This window comes from Phyllopteryx taeniolatus, chromosome 7 (assembly GCF_024500385.1).
Source record: "Phyllopteryx taeniolatus isolate TA_2022b chromosome 7, UOR_Ptae_1.2, whole genome shotgun sequence".
Taxonomy (NCBI): Eukaryota; Metazoa; Chordata; class Actinopteri; order Syngnathiformes; family Syngnathidae; genus Phyllopteryx; species Phyllopteryx taeniolatus.
In genome coordinates this window covers 17,110,415-17,122,685 of record NC_084508.1, presented here as the reverse complement: position 1 = coordinate 17,122,685, position 12,271 = coordinate 17,110,415, and the positions used below count along the sequence as shown (strand labels likewise).

The following is a 12,271-nucleotide window of genomic DNA, read 5'->3' as shown; positions in this document are numbered from 1 at the left end:
TACATGTACGCACAAACATTTTCCACATTAGAGCATGTCAAGTTATGTGTACACATAATATTATGTACGTGTCCACTCGCCATGAATAAATGAGCTGTCTCCCACTGATGGAATCCACAAAACATCTCCAACCATGCATTTATTCAATCCACACACATACATGCGCACACACACACAAGACAAACACTGAGCTACCTCTTTCTGGCTGTGCGTATTTTATCACACTGGGTGAGCAGACCTGAGGCCAGTCACAAGCCTGCTGGCTGTCATTGTCCATAATTTGGTCTCAGCCACCTCTGCTCTTTATACAGCTGTCACTTTGTTCCCTGAGACGGGCCTGACAGTGTACGACATATGCACACGTACGCCACTGCCAGGTAGCCTGATGCACCATCCACCAAGACAGAAATGTTTCCAGCACAGTACGAATATTCAACATCCTCAATGGACCATCAAAAAGAGATGCTCACACACAAAGCCACTGAGGAGCCAAAACAGTAGCTGTTGTTTGAAGCCAGCAGCCTTGTTTTCATCAAACCAAAGGATTCCTCCTACATTCCTAATCAACAAGCTCTCGAAAATGCTCCAAATCATTCACACCCTTCACATGGCTGAACTGTGCATGTACAGTCCCCTCCAAAAGTATTGGAACGGCAAGGTCAATTCCTTTGTTTTTGTTGTATACTGAAGACATTTGGGTTTCAGCTCAAAAGATGAAAATGATACAAAAGTTCAGAATTCCAGCTTTTATTTCATGAATTTACATCTAGTTGTGTTAAACAACACAGGACAGAGATTTCTGATCTGAAAATGTCTTCAGAATACTACAAAAATAAAAGAATTGACCTTGCAGTTGCAATACTTTTGGAGGGCACTGTATACGACACACATGTACACCTACACACGCACCCACACACACACACACACAAACACATTATTACTGTGTGAACTTCATTCAACTCATTACTTTTCCGGGGGACACTGTTGGTGGTTCTAAAAACGGATCATTGAGGAGATTGAAATGCATTTCATCGTATCACATTTTTGAAGGTTTTGTTGCCACTCAGGTCATATGGCACGTGAATGCAGCAGAGCAAAAAAAAAAAAAAAAAACAACAAAAAAAGAGTGTCAATATTTTGGACTGTGTGCCTGGAACGTAATTTTTGTTGCATCAATTGTATTAGGAAAAGGGACATCCTACAATCCTCTTTCATCCTACAATTAAATTAGCAGCTTTCCTACTTGGAAGCCAATTAATCCTGGTATATTTTAGATTGTGTTATATATGTTATTGTAGATTGGCAGAATGTCAGAAAGTAACTATTTTGTATGAATCAGACAATAAGGATACAAGGTACGTCTATTTTCTTTTTAAATCATCAACGCTTAACCTTATCTAACTAGCTTATTTCCAATGAGGTCAGTTTCTGGTGCAACGAACACCTGGTTCAGACCGAACAATACTATCTCAAGTTCACAGGGAGGAAGGTGGAGGGAAATAACACAGCAAGAGGAGAGATACACAGATAAAATGGATGAGCTACGAAGGCTGCCCGCCTCTTAAAATATAACACTTATGTGCTGAAGCCAATATCGGGAACACAGATGTTACTTTAAATATATGTATTATTGTATATTATTATCATCATATATAATACAGATAATTTATATGTATTATTATAAAGTTCCCTAATTAAAGCACTGGCCAATGTGCTTTTTTTTTTATGAGGTTAAAAAGTAAGCAGAGCATCATAATCAGTGTCCAGAAGCTTAGATCTTGGGGTCAGGGACACTATAATCAGTATAAAGAGGGTCATGCTAAAAATGTAAATAGTTGTGAGGATATTGTGTGTGGCTGAGGATGGACTGCTGGACAATGATAAATACATGCAGCTGTGAGACATGCAACTCTGGGTCCTATGTGACCCTCCTCCAGTGGTCTCTAGGGACCCGTTACCGTGGCAATGAGCGACTCTTAATGGCACGGACATGAGTGTGAGCGAGTGTGTATCCTTAATATGACGTGTGTGTTGGTAGGTGCGTGCACACATACATTGCATTATAACTGTTAATCAGTAAGGATCCTTTGTATGCACCAAGAGAAGGTCTTTGGGAAAAAGCCCTAATTGCCCTTCCTCTGCTCCCCGCCCAGGCCTTCACACCTTCTTGTGTGCTAAGAATTTCCAGCCTCATCACACACACTGGACACACGATGCTAATTAGGGACCCCACAATCTCTCCTAATCACGTTCTTACATGCACGCGACCAAAATGTCACTATGTGCATGCAGGCATTATGTTAAAAATGGTAATCGGCGTGTTATAATATAACAACGAGACGTAAACTAATGTGTCCCCAAGGATGCATGTATGTGCTAAGTACTGTCCAGACATGCACATTTAATCACTAAATTGCCTTAAACCTGAAAAATGTACATTTACTGCACACTGCAGTACAATCCAACTTCATCTCATTGTGTGTGTGCTTGTACTTCATACACACAAAGTCGAAAATACATAATTAGACTTTACACCGATCTGATCGGTATCGGCCGATAATTAGTATTTCATGCTGATCGGCTTTAAGGTCATAATTCGCCAATCCGATCAATGACGTCATTGACTGGCTCTGCAAAAGACATCTACTCCACGTCGTGTGCAGTATATTCGAATCCAAAAGCTAGTTTATTTTTAGCCTTGTCGCGTGTCTTTTGATGTAGTACTGTAAATATCTGACCACCAATAAAGTTATTTAAAAAAAACATGTCGGAGGTGTGAGACAGACAACACGTAATACCCGGATCAGGCTACAAGACAAATTTGGTCTTTCACGATTGCACCATGTCAGACTACTGCAATAAAATATTGTAATCCGATCCTGTTTTCCGCATCCTGTTTTTTACGATCAATGGGCTTCATCTTGTCAACTCAAACGTGACCGGATAAACTCGTTACCATGGCGACGACAACAATAATGGATCGCGCCATGTGCTTATAAGAACAAAATGGGGGAAAACGTGTTAGTGGTCACCGGTGCTCGGGAGAGGACGTTCATTTAAGGATTGCTGGAGGTATGTTCACGTACTTTTAATACGATAAGGCTCGCAAGCAGGCAACAAAACGTCATGTAGCCGAGCAAGCTAGTGCTACCACTAACGGTTATACGCGAACATGCAGGCGTTCTGTCGAACTATGCTCTAAAGTTTTGGTGTGTGTGAAGTAATTTAATTAAAAATAAAGTAATTTAATTACTTTAAGTTAGCACCCATTATTTCTGTCATGTAAGGTTGATTTGACCTGACTGATTAGAATACACGATCTGACTAGAGCAGTGATTTCCAACCTTTATGGAGCCAAGGAACATTTTTAACAATTGAAAAATCTCACGGCACACCAACAAACAAAAATGTCACAAAAAGTGGATACATTAATTACTGTATGTACTTCCTGCCATCTAATAGAAGACCATTTATTTGTTCTGTCTGTTACTATGCCTCACTCGCATAAATAGATGAAGAATGATACATTATTTATTGTAAATATAATTTTTGGAGCAATTAAGTACACAAATATATACAGTAAATGAACAAGTCATTTAAACAGATACATTGCTCCATCTTGTGATCGGTTATCATTTTTTAACTAAAAATAACATAATCCACTTGGTGGACAAGCAAGTCATTCAGAGGAAATGCTGACCAGCATATGAGTTGCTTCTTTTCCCCACTGTTTAGGGAAAGCTACTGCATGTACAACGGTAGTATGTTGAAAGAAAATTAAATGCTTATCATTACATTTGGCACTCTGACAAAGTGATGTACTTCCCAGAGCTGCTACACTGCAGACGGCGAGGTAAGATGATGAGAGAAGAGGATTGTTGGGATGGAGAAAAGGGACTGAGAGAAAAACAGAGGTGAAAGACTGCATCCATATCACTCAAGCTCTGGTATCAACAGTGGAGCGGTAGTTAACTAATTTAGTGGTGTGTGTGTGTGTGTGTGTGTGTGTGTGTGTGCGTGCGTGCGTGCCATACCCGTCTCATCCTTTGCAGTCGCCTTGGAGACAGGCTCTTGGTACTGGTGGGGGATCCCGCACAGACTGTCATCCCTTCCTCCTCTTCCTCCTGTGAGGCCGAAATAGTGAATATAAACCTTAGATGTTTTGTGTTACAGTACATGCATTCAACTTACAAACATATCATGCAGGCTATGGTCCAAAACCTCACATACTGCCAATTTCAGCCTTTCTGAATACTTTCAATTCAAATCTTAAGTATAAATGAATTGAATTTTGTAGGGTGCCCTGCGATTCGGCTGGCGACCAGTTCAGGGTGTAACCCCGCCTCTCGCCCGAAGATAGCTGGGATAGGCTCCAGCAAGCCCACGACCCTAGTGAGGATAAGCAGTACGGAAAATGAATGAATGAATTTTGCAGGGTTCACTGCACTAGAAAGTTGTGCATGACTCCAAATAACACATCCACCTAATATGATGTTTCATGCAAATGTGATTGCTCTAACATTATATGAGCACAGCACCCTCTGAAATGTCACAAAAAAATGTCATAATGTGGTCAGTTCTACACAGCGGTCATCGAATCAGTCCTGTGTTCTTCCATCACAGTCTGGTTTGGTGCTGCTACAAAAAAGGACAAACTCCGACTGCGATGGACCATCAAAACTGCTGAAAGGATTGTCGGTACCCCCCTACCCACCCTGGAGGACTTGCACGCTGCCAGAAGTAAGACAAGAGCGTGCAAAATCCTCTCGGACCCTCCACATCCCGGTCACCAGCTCTTCCGGCTCCTTCCCTCAGGTAGGCGCTACCGATCAATGCAAACTAGAACTAGCAGACATTCCAACAACTTCTTCCCTCTTGCAATCAACTTCTTAAACACCTAACCTACAATTCCATTGCAACATGCTGGCAATTTTTTTGTCTCGAGTTTGTTGTCACATTTCTGTCTCACGTCTATATATGAAATACACTTATAAAGAAAAATACATAATTAAATGACAAAAAATCCATCCATCCATTTTCTGAGCCGCTTCTCCTCACTAGGGTCGCGGGCGCGCTGGAGCCTATCCCAGCTATCATCGGGCAGGAGGCGGGGTACACCCTGAACTGGTTGCCAGCCAATCTAATATACAACATAATATTTGACATGGCAATAATTCTTGAAAATGGAATTTACAAGTATTTCCAGCAAGCCAATCGGAACTAAATATGACAAAATTACATTTATGACTATAGCCTATTCCGCTTTCAGATACTTCGGAACATGGCTACCTAGTTTAAGTTTCGGTAAGTATGTCCTTTAATGTCCATTAGCAGCTGGCAGCAATGTCAAAAGAAAACTTAATTCACGACGACTTCTAACAACAGAGGAATGTGCTCTTTGCAAATCTTTGAAATTGAAGAGATTTCTGCATTTTTATTTGCCACTGACTGTGCAAGCATGTTTGTGTATTTGCGTATTTTACAGAGGGCTGCATCTTGCTCATGCTGCTCATAATCAGTGTCCCACTGACAGATCAAACTGCTTTCGCCTCATCAAATCCAGCAGGCTTATGGAAACATACACCTCGTTACATTAGCTTTGAGGAAATCACAAGCTCGGTGATGAAATATGCAGACAATAAAGGGGAAAGAGGGGCTGGAGCTGGGGTGACATGACAGGCCATAGCCAGAGGGGCGTTGGTTAAAAATGTACAGCCATGAACAAAGCGCTGAGCGGGCTTCAGCACTCATTAAAGAGTCCTGCACAGGAATCACACGCTCCATGTAAAGCAGCCTTCCCGCCTCTTGCTATGAGGGCCATGCATGTCCGGCTGCCTCACAACAGCCTTGTGTGCTTGCGTGTGTATGCATGCTTCTATGGGTCTGTGTGTGTAAGTGAGGTGTGATGGTCCGTGCTGCTGCTCACCCGTGCTTTGAGTCGTCCTTTTATGTCCCGGATGCCCCTCTTGGCATGACTTTTGGCCTGGGAGGAAAGACAATACACAAAGATTCTAAATACAAAAAAAAAAAAAAAAAATGTGCGCGCTATTCCAATTTTATTGTTCACAATAGGCTATGATAATCACATAAAAAGCCACCTTGACCATTATAAACCACCTTGACCCCCACTCTTTCCATTACAATTTTCAATGTTATGAAACTGCTCATAAACTGTGGATGGACTTTCATCCCCAGCACAGCTTGTGCGTTGTTTTTCTTTACGTCTTCGTCTAACCTTCAAATTAATTCATTGTTGGTGATTTAGAGTAGTAAGTGCACCTACTAAACATGGATATGCATCAAGAGCTTTACCTTTGTCACTGCTGTATTGATGAGTGCTCCTCCTCTCTGTTTACAAAAACAATTACATTTGTCAGAATTCACATCAACAAGGCATACAAAAACAACAAAACGTGTGCACGTGAGCAAACATTCAATGCCATTAAATAGAGAATTGAATGAAAATTGCATACTACAAATATGAACATATAGTAAAAGTTTAAAACAACTGTATATTGTGATTTTACACAAAAGTAAAAACTGTAAAATCATGTTTATGGTGGAACGGCTTGTAATCAGCAGAATGATGTCTGTTGTTGCTATGGGGAGTGGAGATCACCTGATTTTGTGATCTAAGTGATGATGACCTGTTATGATGTCTTCCTATATAATTTTTGTGTTAAGACTCACAATGTTGTTACATCAATGGTGACAACCCAAGTTTTTTTTTACTTTCACTGTAATACGGTTTTCGTATATTTTAGTGTTATGTTACATGCATTTATTCTCTCATTGACCTCAGTAATCATGTCATTTAAAACAACTCATTCCTTCTCGTAATGTGATTTTCAATATCACAGTCACCAGCGAGCAGCTGTAAATAGCACCGCAATAGAACTTCAGAGTAACATTGGTGACACCTGGCAAAGTATCAATCACTGGCACATTTCAAGGCATTATGGTGGTTTTTATTTAGAAGCGGCGGATGGAAGGTACATCATTTGATTGATATCCACTTTGAGGCAAGCAGACTGATATTTTGGAAGCCAATATCTTTCTTAGAGCATCTTTTGCCACGTCGTTCCTTTGTCGTCCCACTTGTGCTCCCTTTAGGTTTCGAGTAAAAGCACAAAGCATTGGCTAAACAGCTAAATAGAGAAAATGGCAGCCAGTGTTTCAGAAGTCTGCAGAAGAGGGAGAGGTGGAGGAGGGGGGCCCGAGGTGAAGGCCTCTCTTATAGATCCCTGTCAGTCAGGAAATGTGAACTTTAACAAACCTTTGAAGAGCACTCTAGAGAACTAATTCAGCCTCAGCTGACGGCGGGGGGAGAGTTAGAGGCAGTCAGTGTAGTGAGTGAGAGGACGAGACAGAGATTGGATTGGGAGAGGGGGGTCTGTGACAGAGATGAAACGAGGGAGGAAGATAAAGAGAGACAGACAGCGAGAAAAAGAGCGCTGAAGAAGGAAGGGGATCTATGTTCCCGGCTTGGTTTAACGCAGTAACGCCAATGTTTGCTGCCAGATCAACACGTCATGTCCGTAGACGTCTTGTCATGTCAAATCACTGCTGTCTCCACTGTCCGGCTGCACGCGCCACTTCACACAACCTAAATGCACTGCAGCTGCGCCCGGACATCCGGGCTTCCCGTTCTCTCAGAGTTGTGTCAGTCATGCTTTTAATTAACTTTATACAAAATGGAGTGAAAGGTGAAATGGAGTCATATATCCGGTATATAAGCAGTAACGGTATGAAGAGCAATGTGAATAGAATACCTTTACAGTGTGCATCCATTGCTGATAGGACTTTCCATTACCTGAGGAGATATTCAAACAAATATGAATGATTCATTGTGGACTACATAAGTGACAGATTCAGAAAAAGTCACATTAATTCAATTAAATCAATTAATGTAACATTTTGGAGTGTAAAAGATGGAGTAAGTAAAGGAATAGAATAAATAAATAGATCACCTGGATACATTAACCATTACATTTATTTCAAATGTAAACTATCAAAGTTATTTGTTTTGTTGTTGTTTGGTCTCTCTTGCTATACATTGCTACAAGCTGAGAGGAACACTGAACAGAAGATTTGTGACTTAAGCGTTATTTCTACAAGTCCTACATATTGCAGACAGGATTGCTTAAACTTTCAATTTAATCATTTAATGTACATGTCATACAATGATAATTGTAAAAAGAAAAGCTGTCTAACACCAATGGTTAATGCAGAGTTTTGAAGATATATTTCACTGTACGACACAATTTTTCATTGCTCCAGATAAAACGGACACAAACATCATTTGAGTTAATTTGTCTTTTTTTTTTAATTAACAAATAAAAAACTACATGAGCTATATCGGGCTTATTTCGAATTCGACAATGTTCAGAGTTTTGCAGAAATGAGTTTTACTGCAATAGTCCAGGTTGTACCAGCTTCTATCTCGCCCAAAGTCAGCTGGGATAGGCTCCAGCACACCCATGACCCTAGTGAGGATAAAGCACTAGGGAAAACAGATGGATGGATTTTCACTGCTTTTATCGATGATGTCAAAAGTCCAAATAAGCAATGACAAAGGAAATAATGATGAATGTTTAGGGGGGTGCATGAGGAACTTATTTGTTTGTTTGTTTCCATGCTAATATAACGCAAAGCTCAGGTGTTTGCAAAAGAATTCCTTGGAGATTTTGCTTCCCTCTCAGATGTCTACTGTCTCTGCATGTAATAATTGTCATTGCTGACAAACCAAATGAAAAAAAATGTCCTCAATTTTCTTTTGCCACATCCAATCAAATTTAAAGTAGAGGTAACCCTTTTATTGTGTAGGTGCATGTCGAACATGAATAGAACTAATTCAATTTGAAAAGGTGCGGCTTTGCTTCAAACTTTTGTGTCTCTCAGTGTCACTTCAAGGCATTTTTCCAAGCTTGATGTCGCCTTTTATGTCAATAATAATTAGAATCCAATATTCTAATGCATCAATGCATCTCACGTCATCACATAGACATTTCAGGGTAAAACCAGCTGTTTAAAGTTTTCATGTTGGAAGTCATCCTGAATAATTTTAGGACGTGTTGTTTCATTCATCATATTTATACTTGAGCACAATAACTTTTGTGTATTGCCTGAAATATGGCAAGTTAATCTAAAGTGACTAATGGAGAGGTATGCCACAACTCACTTCCACAGAAGCCCCCCTCTGTGATCTCTTCTTCAAACACGTCGGTGAAGCCGCGGCCTGCGTTCAATTTGGCCAGCCGTCCGTCGATGAACTACAAACATAAATTACAACTGCTTTATTAAGGGGAGGAGGAGGGGCAAGAACACACTTAAAGGGATATACAGACATGCGCACAGAGTCAATCACTGGGGCGACACTGGGGTGTTATTAATCCTGGCGGATGGAACCACAAACCAAAGATTAGGTGGTTTGCAGGTAATAGGGATTGGGTAATGCGGAGCAGGTGAGGAAATACTGCAACAGACTGCATGCAGAACAGCGTCTGAGACATGAGGAAGTTTCATTTCCGCTCTTTGGAACACGTAAAACACCATCTCATAAATATGAAGCTAACAGCTAACATATCAGGAAACCCCACAAGTGCATGTGATATGCAAGTAAAAGACATATACACTCAACGTCAAAGTGGTATAAATATCTAACATGAGTTTTATGGAGAGATGGCACAATGTTTTCTATTATGAGAACTGAGTTGGAGTATGTAGGAGTTATGGATCTTTGGAAAAACTATGATAAAAAATGAGTGTGAACATTTTTCAGAGTCTTTAACTGACCTTTAACACAATGACAATGGTAAATGAGATTGGATGATCTGTGAAATTTATTTCTGCCAGGAGAGGACTCGAATGTCAAAACACTGACCATATACTGTGGTTGGGATGTAGGCCTCCCTCTATAGGTCAAGTGACCATAATCATTAATTTCATTTATTAACTTATTAACTAACTCACACGCCTAAATACATGGCAGCAGAACCATGTGCATTCTCCCAGCCAATCAGCAAATAAAGTTAATCATAGGAATGAAAATATATACTCATCCATCCATCCATCCATCCATTTTCTGTACCGCTTATCCTCACTAGGGAGTCTATCCCAGCTGTCTTCAAGCGAGAGGCGAGGTACACCCTGAACTGGTCGCCAGCCAATAGCAGGGCACATATAAACAAACAACTATTCGCACTCACACTCCCCCCTATGGGCAATTTAGAGTCTTCAATCAACTTCCCGCGCATGTTTTGGGGATGTGGGAGGAAACCGGAATGCCCGTAGAAAACCCACACAGGCACGGGGAGAACCTCCAAACTCCACACAGGCGGGGCCAGGATATGAGCCCCGGTCCTCAGAACTGTGAGGCAGATGTGCTAACCAGTCCGACACCATGGCACGGAAAAAATATATACTGTATATAAATATATATAAATATATACTGTATATTTTAAATATAACAATAATGATTTTATGCAATGTACAACAATGATTCATTCAATTTTTAGGGTTCAAATGTGTAATTTCCAAGTACATGTACGGATGATAAATTTTTTTTGTATGTGTTCAGTTAAACGAATGAACGTGTTTTCCCCCTGAGATAACTTGCTCATGCTTGTGTCTTTCGCTCGCACAATTAAATTAAATAAATATATTTGGAAATCGGCGGCACGGTGGCCGACTGGTTAGAGCGTCAGCCTCACAGTTCTGAGGACCCGGGTTCAATCCCTAGCCCCGACTGTGTGGAGTTTGCATGTTCTCCCTGTGCCTGCGTGGGTTTTCTCCGGGCACTCCGGTTTCCTCCCACATCCCAAAAACATGCATAAATTGGAGACTCTAAATTGCCCGTAGGTGTGACTGTGAGTGCGAATGGTTGTTTGTTTGTATGTGCCCTGCGATTGGCTGGCAACCAGTTCAGGGTGTACCTCGCCTCCTGCCCGATGACAGCTGGGATAGGCTCCAGCACGCCCGCGACCCTAGTGAGGAGAAGCGGCTCAGAAAATGGATGGATGGATATTTGGAAATCCATGATTTTCAATGGATAGTGACAGACTTGTATTCTTAAACACATGAAAAAAAGGTAAATGTCACTTGTTTTAATAGTCCAAACAAGGGTTTGGCAGTTAAAAAAAAGAAAACCTATTTCTTGAAAGAAAATCGCTCAGAAACGGACACATTAGCAAAATTATTTCACATTGTTTAATGTATGAGAAAGGAGCTTGGTGGAATGGTGCACATTTTAAGACACGGCGCTCTTTCAATACATTTCAAAAGCAGTTATTTATCCTCTCACGGATACACTTACACACACACACACAATAGTGGTAGCAGTTGTTGTAATAAATTACATACAATCTATATTATAGATTAAATGCATTTGCCTACACGCTTCACTGGGGGTTATTCCTGTCATGTCACAGTGCAACGCTTTTTACCCGACTAGTTGTCTACTTACTGGTGTGACTTAAAAATAAGAGCGTCTCGAAGTTTACAAAAATTACGGAAGCATAAAATCAACTTCCCACAGCTGAATAATGTAGGCTAGAAATGCCTTTCTATTAAGAGAGCATGCCTAAAGCCTCATGCTGTAGACAGGCTTATTTTCTCTGACAAAACTATTTATTAAAACTAGGCAACCCACCTGGCATGTACCTGAAGTGCTATATTTTACCTTTATATTCACATTATGTTCAGTGACAATTTTGTTGTTACATTTTAATCACCAAGGGAATATTTTTGTTATTTAATTATGGTACATTTTCAAACATCTAAAATGTTGTGTTTAAAAGGGTTACTTTCTCCAAGTTTTGAATAATGTCATTTGCTCTTTCAAAAATTGACTAAAATTAAAAATGTTAATAAAAAAAATAAAAAAATAAAAACGGTATTTTTTTTTAAAGGACGTATCGCCCAGGCCTAATTTCTTCATCTTTGCAAGTGTGTCCAACATGCAACAAGAGCATAGGTTGTTTTTGGCCATGTGTCCTCTGGGACTGCCTGCTAACTAGGGAGCCAAACGGCCACCCGCTTCCCTGGTCAGAGGGGCTGGAAGCTCATCATTAGATCGTTTTAATGAGAGGTGAGAAACTACTCGGCTGCCCCAATTAGCGCACATAATCAACCCAAATCATCACCAAGCCAAAGCCGCCACTTACTGTAACTCACTCAGACTGATTACCTCATTGTGGGCATTAATTAGACACACTGGTCAGCACAAACCAATGAACAGTCCCCTCCAAAAATATTGGAATAGCAAGGTCAA

The 12,271-nt window shown here is 40.6% G+C and overlaps 1 protein-coding gene across 3 annotated transcripts in view; it reads right to left on the bottom strand.

Annotated features, from left to right (window-relative positions):
• dennd1b (DENN/MADD domain containing 1B) overlaps positions 1-12,271 on the bottom strand; it is a 136,049-nt gene that overhangs the window by 11,214 nt on the left and 112,564 nt on the right. For all 3 annotated transcript variants that reach the window (XM_061778464.1, XM_061778462.1, XM_061778463.1), the window contains 5 exons: positions 9,182-9,272; positions 7,773-7,813; positions 6,313-6,348; positions 5,927-5,983; positions 4,035-4,124 (listed from right to left, as the gene is read on the bottom strand). In XM_061778464.1, the coding sequence (XP_061634448.1) occupies positions 4,035-4,124; positions 5,927-5,983; positions 6,313-6,348; positions 7,773-7,813; positions 9,182-9,272 (315 nt within the window). The remainder of the gene's footprint in view (positions 1-4,034; positions 4,125-5,926; positions 5,984-6,312; positions 6,349-7,772; positions 7,814-9,181; positions 9,273-12,271) is intronic.